The following is a 21,929-nucleotide window of genomic DNA, read 5'->3' as shown; positions in this document are numbered from 1 at the left end:
CATGAGGTAAACACAAAACAAAACTTTCCGTCTGGAGCTCCTTCACGGGACTCCACTCTTGTAAACAATCGCTCCATCAGCCTCGCGTGGCTCTCAGTCCTGCCCAGACTTGTCAGCACTACCAAGCCGACCAATCACAGAGCTTGCGCTATGCGTCGTTGCGACTTGTAGTTACATTTTTTAAGAGGTGTGTGTCAGCGATGGCCACGGCATAGGGCTATGTGTCAACACGTAGGCTGTGCCGTAGCTACATGTGCGCTTGACACAGAAGTATAAATCAGCCTTTAGGCATGGGCTGGTATAAGATTCTGACGGTATGATAACCTTGGATAAGATATCACGGTTTCATGGTATTGAGATTACTGCTCTAAAATATATTCTTTTTAAATGTCTGGGTAAAAAACAAAACTTTTTTTCCCTTTTGGCCACAATATATTTTATTTTAAGAAACATTTATAATAATATATAATATCAGGCTAAATTAATTATTGACTTATGCGATCTTCATTTGTTTAAATTTAAATTTTTTCTGCTGGAAATATTGTTGTTAACAACAAAATAAAAAAAAGTTAATAAAAAATCGCACACTTTCCTTGGGAGCGGTATTGCGGAAAATTTTGACTCTTTTAAAACCTTGACTTATCCAAAACCATGCTATACCTTGAAAACGGTTATCGTCCCATGCCTTGTCAGTACAGTTGCTATTGACATTTTTTATTTTAGTGGTTAAAGGTGCTGTATGCAAGTTTTTTACTCTCCTAAAGAATAAAAGCACCATAATTTAACGATTTTTCAGAAACATGCTAAGAACATTCTTGTTTGTTTGAAAAAACAATGCTGAAGTCAGATATTTTGCTTTGAAAATGTGTATTACGTGCTGGACTGGCGGTCTTTGTTTTGGTCATTTAACCCACCCAATGCCACTTTAGCCATTTATATTTCAGCTCCCGGGTTGCCTTGCTGGAAAACAACGTCTTTCATTCATTCATTCATTCAAAAAGGCTCTCAGAGCATGCATCCACGACTGAAATGAGACGCAGATTCAGAGTTCCACATGAGGTGGTTAATATTAGCAAATAATATAAGTATTACAAACATAAACATTAGGGGAGCAGATGACATTGTAACTATGTGTCCTAACAACATGCTAGACATCATTTAATGCAATTAAATGATTACATGTCTAAATCTAATTTATATGCTATTATATTTTTATGTATTTATATTTATATTAATATTAGTATATGTAATAATTTAAGTCAAACAAGTACATTTTAAAGGATATAAACATGAACTAATTGTTAAAATAAGCATAATTTAACAAAAAAAATTATCCAATAATTGATTAAATGATTCATTTAATAATTGATACTAAAAAAATATAATTCACAACAAGTATTAAAGATAAAGTGTTTATATTAGTATGATGCGTTCATGTATGTCCGGGAATATATATTGAGGCCTGAGATGTGGAGCATTGAATAAAGTGTCAGTCGTATCTTGACAGATTAATTAATAAGTCTGTTGATTAATGAGCCTGTTAACGCTGTCTCCAGATCAGTCTTTAGCAGGTTGATATAGACACTGTTTGCTCTCAGGTGTTTCTGAAGACTGAAACTGGCGCCTCCTTGTTTTTCCTGCATGTCTCTTGTTGCACAAGATGGCATATTTCTGTCTTTACAACCCGGCCTGTGGATATTTTCAGCAGATACCTGTAAAAGAAACCCTTTCTGCTGTGGGTGGGGGACCGAGACCACTCTATATGTGCAGAACAGAGAGCAGAATCCATACTACAGATTAAAATAAAGCTCTTATTAATTCGTTATAGAAAACTTAGAAACATTTCAACCCTGGAGTGTGGCTGTTTTTTACAAAAAAAAAAAGAAAGATTTAGGTTTATAAAAATTATTTTCAAAATGTTTTTTTTTATGTTTACTTATGAATTTATTTAGTATTTTTAGTAATTTTTTGTATTGTATCAAAAAATATATTTTTATAATTTTAATTCAAATTCAATTTATTTTGTATTCTATTTTTTTACTCTATTTTATTTATTTATTATATTTTTGTTTATTTGTATCTTATTTATTTATGTTTATTCTTTTATTTATTTTGTATTTTAGTTCATTTATTTTGTCTTTTAATTTATTTGTTTGTATTTTATATTTATTTGTATTTTATATTTACCTGTATTTTATTCATTGATTTTTTAGCATTTTTATTTGTATTTTTGTCTATTTGTTTTTAATTTACTTATACTATTATTCATTTACTTCTGTTTATTTATTTGAATTTTTATACATTTATTTGCTGTTTATTTATTTTTTTTACTTTTTATATGTTTATTTATTTATTTATTTTGTTATTTAATTATTTATTTATTGTGTTATATTTATTTGTATTTTATTCATTTAATTCTTTTTGTATTTTTATTTGTTTAATAATTTTTTATTCAATTATTTATTTTGTATTTATTTATTTATTTGTTTAATTATTTATTTATTCATGTATATTTTTGTAATGTTTATTATTAATATTTCAGCAGTCATCAATTGTATTATTCATTAAATTATTATATTTGACATTATTAATTTAATATGTATTTTTTTGTTGTTGTTGTTGTTGTTGTTGTTGTTGTTATTATTATTATTATCAGCAATAAAATCATACTATTAAATATTATATTTTGTCATCTAATATTATTAATAATTTACTCCATAACTGTAGAAATTAACATTTTGATTAATCCTGAAGCAAATAATTATAAAATATAATTTGTTAAATAGTTGCTATTACTCATACGATTAGTGATGAACATTAAATGATAGTACATTTTTATAATCCCCTTAATCCCATTATTTATTTATATTTATATATATATATATATATATATATATATATATATATATATATATATATATATATATATATATATATATATATATATAACTGTAATATTAATCAAATTAATCTAAAAAAATATATTGTAAATTATATAAACATGATTTAGTTGTTGAAATTGTGTGAAGGTTTATCTTTTAGGGTTGTTCATCAAAAAATATGTATATTTATATATATATTTAATTATATTTAATAACTATAAAAATTATTTTAAATGTTGCATGTTTAAATTGTACTATATTTTGTAGGTTATTTTATATAATAGTATATTATTTAATTATTATTAGTAACAAATAATGCTAATAATATTACACATTATACTTTATTTTGTTATTTTTATTATTAATAATTTTAGTTATTTATTCATTTTTATAACTTTTACTATTAACAACAACATTAATTTTAAGCACAACTTTTAAAATGCATCTGTTAACTGTGATTAATAAATCCATGTTAATAAATACATTAACTAATAGAACTTTATTGTAAAGTGTGACCACATTAACTTTAACATAACATTATCTTATCTCATCTTTAAATGCATCATTACAATCTCTGTGAAAGCATGTGCAGGTTTTGTGAGTGCTCGAAGCAGAAAGAGATGTGCCATCTTGATTTGATTATTTTATTTTATGTCGATGAGTGAGCGTGAGTCAGGAAAACTCCCTATTTAGGAAACGGTACAGCAATGCTGCTGCTGTAAATCTGCAGCGTCTGGGAATGTTCTGAACACACACCACTGATGATGACCTTTGTGGGTTTCTGGCCTCATTTGCTTGATGGTTTTGTGTGTTAATAAAACATCAGCAGCAGATGTACATGACTGTTTATAGCCTGATTCATGTGTTTGATGTCTGCTGTGTGAAGTAAAGAAGACTGATTCAAGCAAAGCTTTGAAGCAGATGGAAAACTCTTTATCACGTTCTCAGATAAACTGTTGCTGCAATTGAAGGCACTATATTTTTCAGTGCAGTATGTTTTAGTTATTTAGTTTTTTGGAAGAAGAACATCAGTGGTAAATATTGCTATACTGGATTTTTGTTTTAATTAATTCTGAGTAATGTTTTGTTTATTATTTTATAATAATAATAATAATAATAATAATACAAATAATATTGATTATAATAATTAAATATTTTTAAGGAATATCAATTGTAAACATTGTTATTTTAATATTTGATTTTAATTGTGAGTATTAATTATTTTTTATTTTTATAACTGATAATAATAATAATAATAATATAAAAATATTTGAAATGCTTTTAAAATAACATCAATAGTAAATATTATATTTTAATAGTTTGTGATAATGGTGTGTAATATTTTGTTTATTATTGTTATATTAATAAGAATAATAATAATTTAAATATATATTTAAAAGAGCATCAATAATAAACATTTATATTTTGATATTTTAAGTTGAGTATTAGTTTTTATTTTTATAATTATGACAATATAAAACATTTGAAATACTTTTTTAATATCAGTAGTAAATATTATATTTTAATATTTCTTATTAATTGCGAGTAATTTAGTTGATTATCGTTATGATGATAATAATAATAATAATAATAATAATAATAATAATAATAATTAAATATTTTATATTTTTAAAAACAGCATCAATTGTAAACTTTGTTATATTTCATTATTTTATTTTAATTGAGTATGAATTACTTTATTATTTTTTAACTATAATTAAGCTTATAATTATAATAATAATACTAATGTTTTAAATATGTTTAAAATAACTTTAATATTTAATATATTATAATATATTTTTTGAGTATTTAGTTTATTGTAGTAGTAGTAATAATAATAATAATAATAATAATGTAAAACATTTTTACATTTTCTTTAATGAACATCAAAAGTGATTATTATTCTATTTTAATATTTTGTAATGATTAATGTTTACTTCATTATATATATGCATATTTTTATTTTTTTAATACTAAAAACATATTTTTCTGTAAATAATAATTGTGAATAACTAAGAAATAATGACTTAAGTCATGTATAACATGCCTAATAATATTAATAATAATAATTCATTATTTTGTATTTATTATTACTTCTACTATACTTTTTTATGCATTTATTTATTGTTATTGTTAATATCCATCTTGATTACTCTATACATTATTACAATGATTTATGTTGTTATTATTATTGTCTTAAATAATCATCATCATCATAATTCCTGCATTTAAAATCCATATCCATATCTTTGTTAAGTTTATTTATAAACTAATTTCAAGAGGATCATGTGCTTATGATTGACCACGACTGGTCCTGCATTAGCTAATGCATTATTCATCAATCAGATGATGGATCCCTCCCTTCCACTCCTACTCGAAGAATCCCCCTTCCACCCCTACTCCTCCTCCCTTTTCCTTGATAGGTTGGCACAGCGACTCAGTGGTTAGCACTGTTGCCTCACAACAAGAAGGTCACTGGTTCAAGTCCTCACCAGGCCAGTCGACGCTTCTGTGTGGAATTTACATGCTTCCCCGGTTCCCCCCAACAGTCCAAAGATATCCGACATAGGTGAAATGACCAAACCAAATTGGCACTATAGATGAGCTGTTAATCAGCAGTATAGCTCTCCATAGCAATCTCTAAGTTGCCATTAGCCATAAATAAGCAGGGTTCTCGAGACCTACCTGAGCTTAAACTCCCCTCTCGCCCTGCAAATGGGAGGAAGCCCTGGGCTCGAGGATCTTATGAGCTCAGGGCTGTCTCACGGGACAGCATGCTAAGTTCTTAAGTGCTAAGTGCTTCATAATCAATCATAAGTGTGAACTCTTGAAACATTTATAAAATAATAATAAAGTGTTTAATTCTGCAGAGCAGCATGCTTTGAGTTATTGATTAGTGATTAATGCCATCAGGAAATGTTTTTGGTGTAGAGTGGTTGAATCACTGCTGATAGTGTGATGAGGAAAGTGTTGCTGATGTGTGTTTGTGTTTGTCTCATTCAGGTGCTCGGCCGCTGCTTCCTGACCGTGATGCAGGTTCATTTCCAGTTCCTGTCGCAGGCGCTGCAGAAGGTGCAGCCGGTGGCTCAGTCCTGCCTGGCAGAGGCGCTGGCACAGGTTCAAGAGAGACGCGGGAATGCCCACATGCAGAACCACCTGAGCGAGCTGGAGGAGGCCATCAGATCATGGAGAGGAGCTGCTGAGGTAGCAGAGCTGCACAAAACACACCTATTATACCCCCTTCATACAAGGTGGAACACGAGAGTCCCTAGAGTGTGTGTGAAGTTTATCTCAAAATACCACACAGATAATGTTTTATAATTCTCTGAAACTGACCCGTTTAGGCCCGTTTCTGTGACTGTCACTTTAATTTCAAATGAGATTGTGCTCTTTTCAGAAAAGGGCGGAGCTACATATGCCTGTGTGTCAGCATAGTGGCAGATTCAAAAATAAGACTAACGTTATCAGTGTGAAAATGTAAACGTCAGTGTGTCAGAATGTGTCAGTCTATGGAGACTCGATGTTAAACGTGTGTGTGTGTGTGTGTGTGTGTGTGTGTGTGTGTGTGTGTGTGTGTGTGGCTGTGTGTGTGGCTGTGTGTGTGGCTGTGTGTGTGGCTGTGTGTGTGGCTGTGTGTGTGGCTGTGTGTGTGTGTGTGTGTGTTTCAGGTGACGGCGTGTCTCAGGGAGAGAGGTAGAGATGGTTGTCTGTCTGGTATTCAGGTACAGCAGCTCTTCTGCTCTCAGAACACCTCCATACCTGAACACCAACTCAAAGAGCTCAACGCCAAGATCGACAACGCTCTGCAGGTCAACACACACACACTATTCAGATGAGCTCTTACTGCTTGAGTATTAATATTATGAAACGATTTATTGATGGATTTATTTTATTCATATTTATTTGAAGCACATTGAGTTCTGTTTGTGTATGAAATATGATGTATATTAATTGTGTTTTTTGTGTGTATGATTGTGTTTGTGTGTGGTTGTGTTTGTGGTTTGTACATTTGTGTGTGTGTGTGATTTATTTTTTTTGTTGTATCTGATTTTGTTTGTGTGCATTTGTGTGTGCGTGTCTATGTTTTTGTTTGTTTGTGTGTGTGTACTTGTGATTTTGTGTACACATGTTTGTGTGTTTGTCTCCACGTGTGTTTGTTTGTTTGTTTGTGTCTGTTATGATGTGCATTTGTTCGTGTATACCTTTGTGTCTGTGTTGCATGTCTGGGTGTGTGATGCAGGCGTATAAAGTGGCACTGGACTCGTTGGGTCACAGTGAATATGCTCTGAAGGCCGGATTTCACCTTAATCCCAAATCAGTGGAAGCAGCTTTGCAGGTATGTTTGCTGTGTGTGGAATTACAGCTTACTGCAGATTAGAGCTTCTTCTGGATGTTCATCATGTGTTCAGCAGACACACACACACTGAGTGCTGCAAACTGAAGCACATTTAACATGGACAGATGAGACCATAAAACAACTAAGCAGACATGGAAAAACCGAAATTACATTTACATTTAGTCATTTAGCAGACGCTTTCATCCAAAGCGACTTACAAATGAGGACAAGGAAGCAATTTACACAACTATAAGAGCAACAATGAATAAGTGCTGTAGGCAAGGTTCAGGTGTGTGAAGTGTAAGAAGGAAAGCGTTAGTAATGTAAGATTTTTTTTTTTTTAAATACAGTTAGTGTAATATCCAGAGAGGCAATTGCAGATTAGGAAGTCAAGTATAGACTAAATAGTTGAGTTTTTAGTATTTCTTGAAGACAGCGAGTGACTCTGCCGTTCTGATGCAGTTAGGGAGTTCATTCCACCAACTGGGCAGATTGAATGCGAGAGTTCAGGAAAGTGATTTCTTCCCTCTTTGGGATGGAACCACGAGGCGGCGTTCATTCACAAAACGCAAGTTTCTGGAGGGCACATACATCTGCAGAAGTGAGAGCAGATAAGAAGGAGCAAAGCCAGAAGTCGCTTTGCAGGCAAACATCAGAGCTTTGAATTTGATGCGAGCAGCAACTGGCAGCCAGTGCAAACGGATGAGCAGCGGAGTGACGTGCTCTTTCAGGTTCATTAAAGACCACTCGTGCTGCTGCGTTCTGAAGCAGTTTTGATGGAGTTAGTTGGAAGCCCGGCTAGTAGAGAGTTGCAGTAATTAAAGGTCTGATTGTTATAACAAGCTCACAGCACCTTTTTTACAGCTTAGAAATGTGTATAAAAGGTCAAATCCTATGCAGTTTGAGGTCTGAGATGTTTAGCATCGCCGTCTAATTAGCTCATCTTTAAATCTTTAAATCATCTTTATTTATTTTGTTTATTTGACATGGACATCCCAATTACACTGGACAACTAAATGCATTTGTTTAAGAGTTTTAGGAAACTTGCTAATTCTCAACACCTGTCCACAGGAGGCTTGACAAAATGGAAATATGATTAAAACATATACACAGCATTATATTTCTTTACATAAAATTACTGAATGCAAAAGCAAAGGCGACATGATCCATCAAACTAACAGTAGACTATTTGTGCAAACACTGCTGTTTTGTGTTTAACCACTGTTTAAGAGCACTACTAAAAATGTTTAGATTACTTTCTGATTTTAGGCTAACCGGTAAATCATTCCACAGTTTGGCTCCCTTTACAGAGAAGATAGATTGAGCAAAGGAGCTCTTACACTTTAGCACTAGACAGTCACCCTTAGCAGTTGCCCGTGTAACTCTGTGAGAGGTTTGATGCCGACTGATTAGATCAAAAAACAGCATTGAAACATGATTATTTAAACATTGAAAAAACAATTTAATATAATTACATTTAATAAAACTATCAAAACTAAAAAGGTTAAGTTTACCATTGAATCAATAGGCTTCAATGTAGTTAAAGAGACTTGTGACCAAGATGTAATGCAATCCGTCAAGTGAGAGAATATCATCGTGTGCATGTTTCATTTTGCAGTTTGATGTGTTAAAAACCTTCTAATAAAACGAAAACAGTTTAGACTTTGCTTAACTTTCCTACTTATATTTTTAACATTAATGTCTAGAGTTATGCCAAGATACTTAAATTCGTTCACTATTTTAATAACTTTATTTTTAATCTTAAAGAAATAGTTCAACTAAAATTGAACACGTATTCACTGAATGGCCTGTTTCCACTGAGTGGTATGATACTGTTCAGTACGGGTCACCTTTATCAGGTGTGTGTCTCCACTGCCCAAGGGTACCAATGATCCTCTTGGTGGGCGTGGTGTACAACAGAAAGCTTCAGTCAACATCATTCTCGCTTGAGGAAATGTCACAGTAAAGCCGTACGGGTCGTTCAGATATACGAGAAGCACTTCTCACTAAACAGATGCTTTATACACATAATTACTTGTGTATAAATGTTTATTACTAACCTTTCTATGAACAGGATTTGATTAGGACTGCAGATCAATGATGCGAAATAGCCTGTAACGTCTGCAATTATATAAAATAAATAAATGAACATATATGAACACATACAGCCCCTTACAGTCTCTGATAGGTTAACAATTGCAGAAAAACGACACACAGCAGACATTTAGTCCTTATTTGGGTTCCAAAACCACACGCAATATATAGCCCACAGTCAAAGCAGACCTCTCAAATGTGTCTGTAATCTTCAGCAGCACATACAGTCTCTGTTAGAGAGTCATTCTGTCATTCCCAGTTCATAATAGTCCAGAAGACGATGATAATAGTTAAACATGGCAGTTTGTTCATCTTTTAGGCTGCTGAAAGAATCATTTGCTCTTGTTTATTTGCGCTTCTCTCGCGTTTGTCTGTTATTAAAGGATTGGATGTCAGAAGCACTTCAATAATCACGTCCACATTATTATCATCAGGGTACCCAAAAAGTAGTACAGTACGGTTCGTTTTTTGGTACCTTTTGACAGTGGAAACGGCCATAAAAGCAAACCAAACCGTACCACTCAATGGAAACTGGCCATAAGAGTAACATCCTCATGTGGTTTTAAGCCTTTAAGTTTCTTAAAAGACTGAAAACCTGTAACCATTGACTTCCTTAGTAGGCAAAGCAAATACTATGGATGACAATGGTTACAAGTTTCCAACATTTTTCAAAATGATGATACAGATGAAACGGAAATGATGAAACACATTGGCTAAATGCATTCAGTCTTATATTTTGAAAAATATTACATCTATTTGTGCTTTCATTTTGTGTAAAAAAAACAAAAGAAATACAAATAATAGTAAAGTAAAATAAAGCATCTTCTGCATGACCATGACTAAAGCACCTTCTCTTTGTTTTTACCATCTTGTAAGATTGTTTTGCCTTATGTAAAATGTAAGTAAGTAATGTGTGTATTTATGTAGCGCGTTTATTGTGTATGGCTAAAAGCAAAGCGCTACACAATCACGAGTCTCTCCACACCACCACCAGTGTGCAGCATCCACTTGGATGATGTGATGCATCTCATCTGTAAGACGGAAAATGCATAAAACTTTCATTTTTAGCATTAGTTTACAGGCAGACACAGATATATTTTCACGTAACCATAAATAAGCATGTAGTGGTGGGCTGCTTGGAACAGAGATGGTTTTCTTTACACATGTGGTGTGATTTTTACCAACAGGAAATGTGTCGGTAACTGGTGATCTACAGTACAAATGACAAACTTGACCTCTTCCCAACAAGGAGAGCCAGAAGCAGCCAGAAATGCATAATTATACGCTGTCATAGCTTTGCAATCAACAATTGGCGATATATTGGAAATCAATGGGGCAAAAACAGCCCCCAACATAACCAAAGGGTGGTCAATTCCAGGGTATTGTTGAGCTTTTGAACATTTTTAAAGCATTTTCCCAAAACATGTGTCAAAATAGGATATGTCAGCAAAAATCATTCCATTTGCTGAAACACAGAGAAAGCTGAGGCCAAATTAAGACTCAAAATCAGCCCAGATGGATGAAAACCACCCAACAGCCACAAGGGTTCATTCTTATCTCGTTTTGCAGACTGTTACTGATGAACATGACCCTGCTGGTGTGTTTCTTCATGCATTGGTCTTTTGTTTGTGTTGGTCATGTGGTTTGCGTTGTGTGTTTGCAGGGCTGCTGTAGTGACGCTGAAGCCCAGCAGGCCGGACGCTTTCACACCACGTCTCAGCCCATCCAGTGTGAATTACCTACAATCCCTGTGCAGATCGGCTCTCATCTTCTCCGAGGAGTTTCCTTCAATGAAAGCGCATCAGACAACCTCAAGCTTAAAACGGTACTATAGTGGCTGGAGATAAGATCAGGGTTGCCAGGTTTTCACAACAAAAGTAGCTCAATGGCCAGTCAAAACTAGCCCAACCCCTAAACTTGCCATGTCAATGTTACTAAATGCTTTATACTGTATTTATTTATTTTTTTAATGTCTGTACACTTACCGGCCACTTTATTCGGTAGACCTTTGCTAGTACCGGGTTGGACCCCATTTTGCCTTCAGAACTGCCTTAATCCTTCATGGTATAGATTCAACAAGATACTGGAAATATTCCTTAGAGATTTTGCTCCATATTGACATGATAGCATCACACAGTTGCTGCAGATTTGTCGGCTGCACATCCATGATGCCAATCTCCCGTTCCACCACATCCCAAAGCTGCTCTATTGGATTGAGTTCTGGTGTCTGTGGAGGCCATTTGAGTACAGTGAACTCATTGTCATGTTTAAGAAACCAGTCTGAGATGATTCAGGCTTTATGACATGGTGCGTTATCCTGCTGGAAGTAGCCATCAGAAGATGTGTACACTGTGGTCATAAAGGGATGGACATGGTCAGCAGCAATACTCAGGTAGGCTGTGGCCTTGACATGATGCTCAATTGGTACTAATGAGCCCAAAGTGTGCCAAGAAAATCTCCCCCACAACATTACACCACCACCACCAGCCTGAACCGCTAATACAAGGCAGGATGGATCCATGCTTTCATGTTGTTGACGCTGAATTCTGACCCGACCATCCGAATGTGTCAGCAGAAATGGAGACTCATCAGAGCAGGCAACGTTTCTCCAATCTTCTATTGTCCAGTTTTGGTGAGTCTGTGTGAATTGTAGCCTCAGTTTCCTGTTCTTAGCTGACAGGAGCGGCACCCGGTGTGCTCTTCTGCTGCTGTAGCCCATCCGCCTCAAGGTTGGACGTGTTGTGTGTTCAGAGATGCTCTTCTGCAGAGCTCGGTTGTAACGAGTGCTTATTTGAGTTACTGTTGCCTTTCTATCAGCTGGAACCAGTCTGGCCATTCTCCTCTGACTTCTGGCAAGACATTTGCACCCACAGAACTGCCGCTCACTGGATATTTCCTCTTTGTCGGAGCATTCTCTGTAAACCCTAGAGATGGTTGTGCGTGAAAATCCCAGTAGATCAGCAGTTTCTGAAATACTCAGAGCAGCCTGTCTGGCACCAACAATCATGCCACATTCAGTCACTTAAATCCCCTTTCTTCCCCATTCTGATGGTCTGTTTGAACTGCAGCAGATCGTCTTGATTATGTCTACATGCCTAAATGCATTGAGCTGCTGCCATGTGATTGGCTGATCAGAAATTTGCATCAAAGAGCAGTTGTACGTGTACCTAATAAAGTGGCCAGTGAGTGTATATTGGTAACGGTAAATATTCTGTTTTCATAAATAAGATCATCTTACCTTCACATTGACAGCTGATGAACCAACTTCTGCTGGTTGTGGTGGTGTCTGAATGTATTTGACATCACTGTTATAAAACACAAAACAACAACAACAACCGTTTAAATTAAATATAACTTTTCGTTATTATTTACCAAAAATCCCAGATAGTTCTGCCAACTTAACGATGGATAAAGACTTGTGTATATTTCATTTATTTATTGTTCATTCATTCATTCATTCATTCATTCATTCAGTTTTTATTCATTTATTTATAGTCATTTATTCATTCATTTAATCTTTTAAATTTATTATTTTATTTATTAATTTATTCATCCAATCATTTAATCATTTATTTTTGTTTATTTATTATTTAGTCATTTGTTTATCAATCATTTATTCAGTAATTTATTAATTATTTCATTCATTTATCCATTCGTTCATTTAATAATTCATTCATTCATTCATTTAATAGTTCATTCATTTGTTTATTCAGTTCATCAAAGAAAGTTTAAAAAATTAAAATTGATCATATTCAGAAATATTCTCAATCAGCAAATAATCTTATACTGACTTCTAAAGCATCATGTGACACTGAAGACTGGAGTAATCATGCTGAAATTTCAGCTTTACATCACAAGAATAAATTCACACAAATTTTCACATATTCCCTATTTCTACTGAGTTCTTAATCAGTATTTATATGATTAAATATGACAAATGAGATCAATTGTCCATCTGTGCACGTTACAATTTACATCAGACGTTCATGTAATCTATTCTCTTCCCAGCATGCCGTGGTGCAGCTGATCAAGGATGCTGTGGATCAGAACGGTGTGTCGGTGCGAGAGGATTTGCCCATCACTGAGGTGCTGAATCAGGTGTGTCCCTCCAGCTGGAGAGGAGCCTGTAAAACAGCCGTTCAGCTGCTGTTCGGACAGGCCGGACTGGTGAGTTTCACACCTTTGACTGCCTGAATAACAGTACTATTCACATGAGGGCATATCTGCAGCTTATTATTCATCCTAGCGGTCTCAGCCAATGAAATTAGACCTTGACTCAAGGACAAATGGCAAATGTCGTTCAAATAAATAGTTCAAATCAACAACCACTCAGATGTAAATGTCTTCGTTTTTTTTTATTACTGATTAATTTGGCTGATGGCTCCAAAACACCCCTAAGTGGCTCAATAGTATTTAGGTCCAGGGACTGTGCAGGCCATGGGAGATGTTATTTATTTATTTATTCATTAATTTGTTTATTAATTAATTAATTTATTTTATTTATTCATGTATTAATTTTTTCATTTGTTTATTTATTAATTTATTTATGTATTTGTTCGTTCACTCATTCATTTATTAATCAATTTATTTATTAATTTATTTGTTTATGCATTCATTTTATTTATTTATCAGTGAATTTATTTATTCATTTGTTCATTTATGCATTTAACCTTTTGTTTATTTATGTATTCACTGAAAAACTGTACAAAAGCACGCGCATCACTCTTAACTGGGAGCTCAACCAAAAAACACAAAAGGTGCAAATTAAATATTCATCAAAGGCGGAAACACCAAAGCTTCATAAATACAAATTTGATAAATTAAAAGGGCTGACACAAAGTGTTATGTATTAACTCATTCATTTATTAATTTGTTTATTTATTTATTTATTCGTTCATTTATTCTTTATTTATTTATTCATTCATTTTATTTATTCGTTCATTTATTCATGTTATTTTTATTAATTTGTTTATTTATTCATTTATTGTTTTTGTTCATTAATTTATTCATGTATTTATTACTTTGTTCGTTCATTTATTTATTTATTCAGTTATTTATTTATTTGTTTATTTATTTTTTCTTTTATTCATTTATTTATTCATTAATTTATTCATTAATTTATTTGTTTGTTCATTCACTCACTCACTCATTTATTTATTCCTTTTATTTATTTATATGTTCATTTAATCTTTCATTTATTCATTCATGTATTTGTTCATTTTTTCATTTATGTATTCATTTAATCTATTACTTTATTTATTTGTTAATTCATTCATTCATTCAATTATTTGTTTTCATCATTAGTTTATTTATTTATTGAATCGTTTATTTATTTATTCAGTCATTTATTTTTGATTAGGAGCCCATTACATTGAGTTTACAACTGTCCGAGGTCTAAATTAAAATTGTAATGCATTAGTAAATGTTCAGCTATGAACTGTGTTATGTTACTCTCTTATTGTCTTCTGTATTTTTATCCTAGCTTTTATTTGTGCATTTCTATTTTCTGTTTGACGATTCATAAGCTTCATTTTATGAATATAACACTTATTAAATACACAATTAAATTATGAACATTTTAAGTAAACATTTTAAACTGAAAAAGAAGTTTTAGATTTCTCGGATAACCCTGATGTTAATTTATATTTTTATTGATTGTCTCTCAGTAATGTTTACACGCCATTAAGGCTGAAAACTCCAAGCTTTTGTCCAGCGACGGCTGCAGGAAAAAAAAGAGTTCTGAATAATCAGAAAGCCGTTTCCATGACGCTGTTTCTGCCCTTGATGTGTGTGTGTGTGGGTTTTGTGTGTGTGTATGTGTGGGGTCAGTGGCCGTGACCTTTGGGTGTGTGTTTTTAGTGGAGAGTCTCCATCATCTGAGTCACATTGAGGATACACCTGCGCTATTAATAACAATAGCCCACTTCCTGTTTGATAGGAAACGCCCTCTCCGTTTTATACGCATTACAGGCTCTTTTCAAGAACTGGGGGAAATACTTCATTTCTGTTTCTTTTCCTGGAAACCGTCCTAATGAAATCTGTTTACTTGCGCATTTGCATGACATATCATAATAATAATGAAATAATGATTGATGATGAGGTGTTTGTGTGTGTGTGTATGCAGGTTGTGGTCGACACAGCTCAGATTGAGAATAAGGAAGCTTATGCCCCTCAGATTTGTCTTGAAGGATCCAAGGTTGTGATACAGGTTCCTTCTACATGGTGAGTAACTTTATATGCTCAGATTCTGGAAATTACAGCAGTAGATTGAATTCTAGTGGCGCAGACAGACACTCAGATTCAGAGAATTAGACACAGACAGAATGATAGATACAGACAGAACAGCAGACAGATAATAGACAGACAGAACGATAGATAAAAACAGAACAGCAGACAGATGATAGATAGATGGATAGATAGATAGATGGATAAATAGATAGATAGATAGATAGATAGATAGATAGATAGATAGATAGATAGATAGATAGATAGATAGATAGATAGATAGATAGATAGATAGATAGATAGATAGATAGATAGATAGATAGATGGATAAACAGACAGAGATTGACAGATAGAGAGAACGATAAACAGATAGTTTGACATAGAATGACAGACAGAAAGATATATATAGAACGATAGCTAGACAGATAATAGATCGACAGATAGACAGAACGATTGACAGACAGAATGATAGATAGACAGACAGACCTAAAGAAAGAAAGAACACAAAGTAATGTGATGTGATGTGATGTGGTGCAGGTGTCTGAAGGAGGATCCGGCCACCATGTCTCTGCTGCAGCGCAGTCTGGATCCGGAGAAGACTCTGGGTCTGGTGGATGTGCTTTACACAGCTGTGTTTGACCTGCAGCGCTGGAAAGAGCGCAAGTCAGTGTCAGCGTTATTACTGATCAAACACATTCACTACAGCTCAGCCAGTGCTCAGCAGACACACACTTCTCCAGAAATCTAGGAAAGGGGTTAATCTGAAAATACTGATGTATGTAATGAATGTGTTATATAGACGTAAGCAACATTTCTCATTTTTATACAAGTTTAATTACTACAATACGAATAAATCAATATAAAAAATAATACTAACACAAATGGAAGAACAACTATACATTAAAATACATGTTTTAATAGATTTTTAATAGATTTTTTTAATAGATTTATATATGCATATATATGATTTTAAATATAATCTAGATGCTTTTAAAATGTATATTTAGATATTACATACATTTTGTATTTTTGTAGCTTGAAAATGACTAATTTAATTTATGCACAAATTAGTTTAGTTTTAATATGTTATACTGTACATGAATACTTAGTCTTTTAGGTTACATTTTTTCAGTACATTCTTTATTTGAGATTTTCAGTGTTCAAATTCAGTCTGTTTATTGATTTTTTAATGAATATTTAAAGTCTATAAAATGTTTTTTAATAATGTTTTTAGTTATTATATTTATTTTATAGTTTTATAAATATTATATTTATTATATAGTTTTTGTCATTTTAATCATTTTTACTTTTTTAACAAAAAAAAAAACAAAACCACATAAATGAAAATAAAAACATGACATGTTTTAAAACCATGATGGTGTCAGTGATCAAATATTTTTGTTTTTGTTTTTTTATATGTAAAATAAACTGTATTTAAAAAAAGACTGAAAATAAAATAAAACCATGACATGAATAAAAACTCATAGTATGATCAGTTATTTATGTTTTTGTAAATGTAATATTTTCATCTATGTAAAACAAACTTAAAGAATAACAAAATAAATAAACAACTGAGATGAAAATAAAATCATGACATTAAAAAAAAGAGAACAACTGAAATAAAAACAATGAAAGCCCCATAGAGGATTCTAGCATATGTACAATTATCTGTTGGTGGTTTTTGTGTGCAGGGAACAGACTCTTCCCACCATCCAGATCCAGCTCCAGCGGGACACATCTGATTATGGCAGCCCCGTGGATCTTCCTCCCGGAAACAGCACCAAATCCTCCGGCGGCCTCCCGAAAACCATCTCCAAACTCACCTCTCGCTTCACCAAGAAAGCTAACTCTTCTAACTCCAGTGCGGGGGGCAGTTTCTCCATCCCCAGCACCCCGTCCCGCAGCAGCAGCAGTGGAGGAGGGTCAGATGATAAAGCAGGACGTCTGCACAGCCTCCTGCAGATGAGCAGCATGAACACCGCAGATCCGCAGATTTCTAACGGTGCCGCCTCTGATGAGCAGGGCATGAATCTGCCCACCGATCAGGAGATGCAGGACGTCATCGACTTCCTCTCGGGATTCAACATGGGCAAATCCCAGCAGGCGTCTCCGCTGGTCAAGAGACGAAACTCTGTGGCGTCTACAAACGCAGCCGATCTGAAACCGCCGCCATCCTCACAGGTAAGCTTATGACGGTGGCAGATGTCCTTGTTGCAATGGTTTTTTTAGTAAACAAAAACTAAGTACTTAAATACACAACAAGATTCCAGCGACAAGCATAGAAAGATGGATAGAAAAAGGAAGAGATGGATGGATGGATAGATGGATAGGATGAACTAATGGATGAATAGGATGGACTAATAGATGAATGGATGGATGGGATGGACGGATAAAAAAATTGATGGATTGATGTACAGAGAGGATGGATGGATGAATGGGTTAAATCAATGGGTGGATGGATGGCTGGGTTGATATATGGATAGATGACATAAATGGATGGATTAATAAGATGGATGGATTGATAAGATAAATGGATGGAGAGGTTAGAAGGATGGATGAGGATGCATGCATGGATGGATGGATGTAAAGATAGGATGGATGTACAGATGGATGGATGGATGGGATAGATGGATGGATAAATGGGATAAATCCATGGGTGGATGGATGGATGGATGGATTGATAAATGGATAGATGAGATAAATGGATAAGATGGATGAATTGATAGAATAAATGGATGGGGATGCATGGATGGATGGATGTACAGATAGGATGGATGGATAAATGGGATAAATCAATGGGTGGATTGATGGATGGATGGATTGATAAATGGATAGATGAGATAAGATGGATGGATTGAGGATAAATGGATGGAAAGGATAGAAGGATGGATAGGATAGCTGGATGGATGGGATGGATGATGGATGGATAGGATAAACCGATGGGGGGATGGATGAATAGATTGATAGATAAATTGATAGACGAGATAAATGGATGGATGGATGAGATGCATTGAATAATAGGATAAATAGATGGAGAGGATAGAAGGATGGATGGATGGGATAGATGGAGGAATGGATGCATGCATGGATGGATAAGATAAACCGATGAGTGGATGGATGGATTGATTGCTAGATGGATAGATGAGATAAATGAATGATTGGATTGATAGAATAAATGGATGTATAAGGATGGATAGAATGGATGGATGGATGCATGGATGGATAGGATGAACCGATAGATGGGTGGATGCATGGATAGATGAGATGGATGGATGGGATAAACCGATGGCTGGGTGGATGGATGGATGGATGGATAGATGAGATGGATGGATGGATGGATGGGATAAACCGATGGCTGGGTGGATGGATGGATTGATTGATAGATGGATAGATGAGATAAATTGATGGATGGATGGATAGGATGGATGCATGTATTGTTGGATAGGATAAATAGATGGATGGAAGGATAGATGGATGGATGGATGGATAAATGCATGTACAGATAGGATAGATGGATTAATAGATAGATGGAGGAATGGATGGATCATATGGATAGGATAGATAGATGATTGATTGGATAGATAGATGGATCAATATGAAAGAGATGGATGGATGGACGCATGGATAGATATGAAAGATACATAGAGCGATGGACAAACGGATAGATAGATAGATAGATAGATAGATAGATAGATAGATAGATAGATAGATAGATAGATAGATAGATAGATAGATAGATAGATAGAAAAAAGTATGCAGTAATTACAATAAATAGTAATGATGATGATGATAATAAAAGGAAAAACATCTGGAAAGGTATGTTAACATGCTCATGATCTCAGTATTGTTCATGATCACGATATATTGAATGATTGAATATAATCATGTGTCTACTTGCAGGCCCATAATGCTGTGCAGACACTGACTCAAACCCTACAGCAAACACAACAACAGCAACAACAACAACAGCAGCAACAACAGCAGCAACAACAGCAGCAGCAGCTTCCTTCAACACCAAAACAGCAGCCACCGCAGCCAAACTCTCAGTCTCTGCCGTTTTACCAGCATCTCCTGCAGCCCATTGGTCAATCTCAGCAACAGCCGGCACCGGTGTCCCCCCAGCAGCCTCCGCCGCAATCCAGAGCTGCCCCCAGTAAGTGGCCCCAGGGCCCAATGGCAGGCATGTCTCCGATCGGACCCCTGCCGCAGTGGCCGGCGCCGGGTCTGCCGGACCTGAGCTCTGACCTGTACAGTCTGGGGCTGGTCAGCTCCTATATGGACAGCATGATGTCGGAGATGCTGGGACACAAGCCTCCGCAGGGGCCGCGCAACAACACCTGGCCTAACCGAGAGCAGAGCGAGCAGAGCTTGTTTGGGGTGCTGGGAGACTCCATGCCCTTTGACCCCGCAGGTGAGCACATGCTTGCATTCACTTATTGATCTCTCTGTGTGTATATGTACAGTGCCTATAGAAAATCCTCATCCTACTCTGAAATAATGACTCTATTTATCATAAAGCCTGAAGTCAAATCACAATCCAAATCACTTGGAAATGTTTTTCCAGCCTCTTCACCTAACCTGAGCCTTTCTACAACTTCACCTGAAGGTTCCTCTTTATTTCTGTAGCACTTTTACAATGTAGATTTTGGCAAAGCAGCTTAACTTAGAAGATGGTAGTAAACTGAAACCGTGTCAGTCTAGTTTTCAGAGTAGAAGTTTAGTCGAGTTCACTGCTGAAAGTCCAAACACTGGAGAGCAAATCCATCGATGCGCTGCTCCACAAGACCCAACTCAGGCAAGCCAGTGGCGACAGCGGCGAGGAACAAACTTCACCATTTTAATAAAAGTGAAGGAAAAAACCTAGAGAAGAAAGCAGCCTCTGTTGGGCACGACCATTTCTGCTCTGGCCAAACTAGACACCCGAGGTTGGAGAACGCTGGACGTCCGTCGTGGAGAAGCTGCAGTTGTGAGTAGGTCACCGGCTGGTGTACAGGCTGGCTCTTCAGGATCAAGGCGAAGACTAATTCGCCACTGGGGTCTTACAGGAATCAGTCTCATGCTCTCCGCTCCTCCATGACCACCACAGCATCAGCTCAGGATACGGCCTGGTCCAGGGTTATAGAGATCTCGGGATAATGAAAAACAGACTAACATAAGCGCAGATGTAGTTCAAATTATAATGTGTTTAGGGAAGTGTTTCCGGCTCTGGTTGCCCTAAATAATGCAGAATAACAATCCTTTCGAGGATTTCAAATGCATTTGTGTTTTATGCGTATGCTAATGCAGAGATGTGTCTTTAATCGAGTTATAAATTGACAGAGTGTCTGCCTCGCGAACTGTGCTAGGAAGGCTGTTCCAGACTTTAGCTGCCTGATATCGAAAGCAAGGTGTAATGCAAATAAAGGTATAGATTTTCACAAGGGATGATGATTTTCTATAGGCACTTGTATATAATTTTGCACATGCACACACAGACGTGTACACGTATATATGTATACATATATGTTTATATATATAGTTTCCAAGAGGTTTTTGTTTATTTTTTCCACTGTATTTACTATTTCCTACATTTTTTTTAGTTTGTCTGGAATAAAATGAAATATAAAACGTTGACAACGTATTAGCAAAATATGTGTTATTTATATATTTGCAATTTAAAACAATTTTATTTCATATTTAATCATTTTAAATAACTATATATATATAATTCATTGTGGCGACCGCTGATAAATCAGGGACTAAACCAAAGGAAAATTAACGATTGAATGAGTATATAATTTATTACCTTTTATTTAAACATCTATTTTAATGTAGTGTATCATATATACTACAAATATTTTAAACATGCATTACATAAATATATAGGTACGTGTATTTTAAAATTAATGAATTATATATAATTAAAATAATTATATATTATTTTATTAATTATTATTATATATAAAACACTTATTAAACAAATGACAACTGTTTAAGTCAGTATTATTAGCCATATAAAATGTAAAATTGTGTGTGTGTGTGTCTGTGTGTAATATAATATTATTATATTATTATATATTATATATTTTATTGTATATTATTATATGTATTATATTTTAATACTTATATTTTATTTACAAATGTAATTTAATGTAGTATGTTGTCATTCATATATTAATATATATTATATTATTTTATTCATTTTTAATATATAAATATATTGTTTTGATGTATTTTAATGTGTGTGTATATATCGCCACACACACACACCATTATGGATTATATATTTATATTTGTTTAATCACTCTTCTAAATTGCAATCATTTTATTTGTCATTAGTTGCATTTGTCATTACAATACACTGATAGCACTTGAGTAAAGTATGCCCTGGTGTTAGAGCTGTGAGAGTGTAA

The 21,929-nt window shown here is 34.4% G+C and overlaps 1 protein-coding gene across 26 annotated transcripts in view; it reads left to right on the top strand.

The window, feature by feature from the left end:
- Positions 1 to 21,929, top strand: part of garre1 (granule associated Rac and RHOG effector 1) — a 67,001-nt gene that overhangs the window by 35,134 nt on the left and 9,938 nt on the right. For all 26 annotated transcript variants that reach the window (NM_001423511.2, XM_087291440.1, XM_087291437.1 and 23 more), the window contains 9 exon segments: positions 5,886 to 6,086; positions 6,551 to 6,691; positions 7,123 to 7,218; positions 10,976 to 11,137; positions 13,321 to 13,479; positions 15,437 to 15,534; positions 16,075 to 16,200; positions 17,229 to 17,718; positions 19,438 to 19,948. In NM_001423511.2, coding sequence (NP_001410440.2) covers positions 5,886 to 6,086; positions 6,551 to 6,691; positions 7,123 to 7,218; positions 10,976 to 11,137; positions 13,321 to 13,479; positions 15,437 to 15,534; positions 16,075 to 16,200; positions 17,229 to 17,718; positions 19,438 to 19,948 — 1,984 coding nt within the window.

Source organism: Danio rerio, chromosome 18, assembly GCF_052040795.2.
Source record: "Danio rerio strain M-AB ecotype USA chromosome 18, GRCz13ab, whole genome shotgun sequence".
In the NCBI taxonomy this organism is placed as follows: domain Eukaryota; kingdom Metazoa; phylum Chordata; class Actinopteri; order Cypriniformes; family Danionidae; genus Danio; species Danio rerio.
This window is presented reverse-complemented; position numbering and strand designations above follow the sequence as displayed.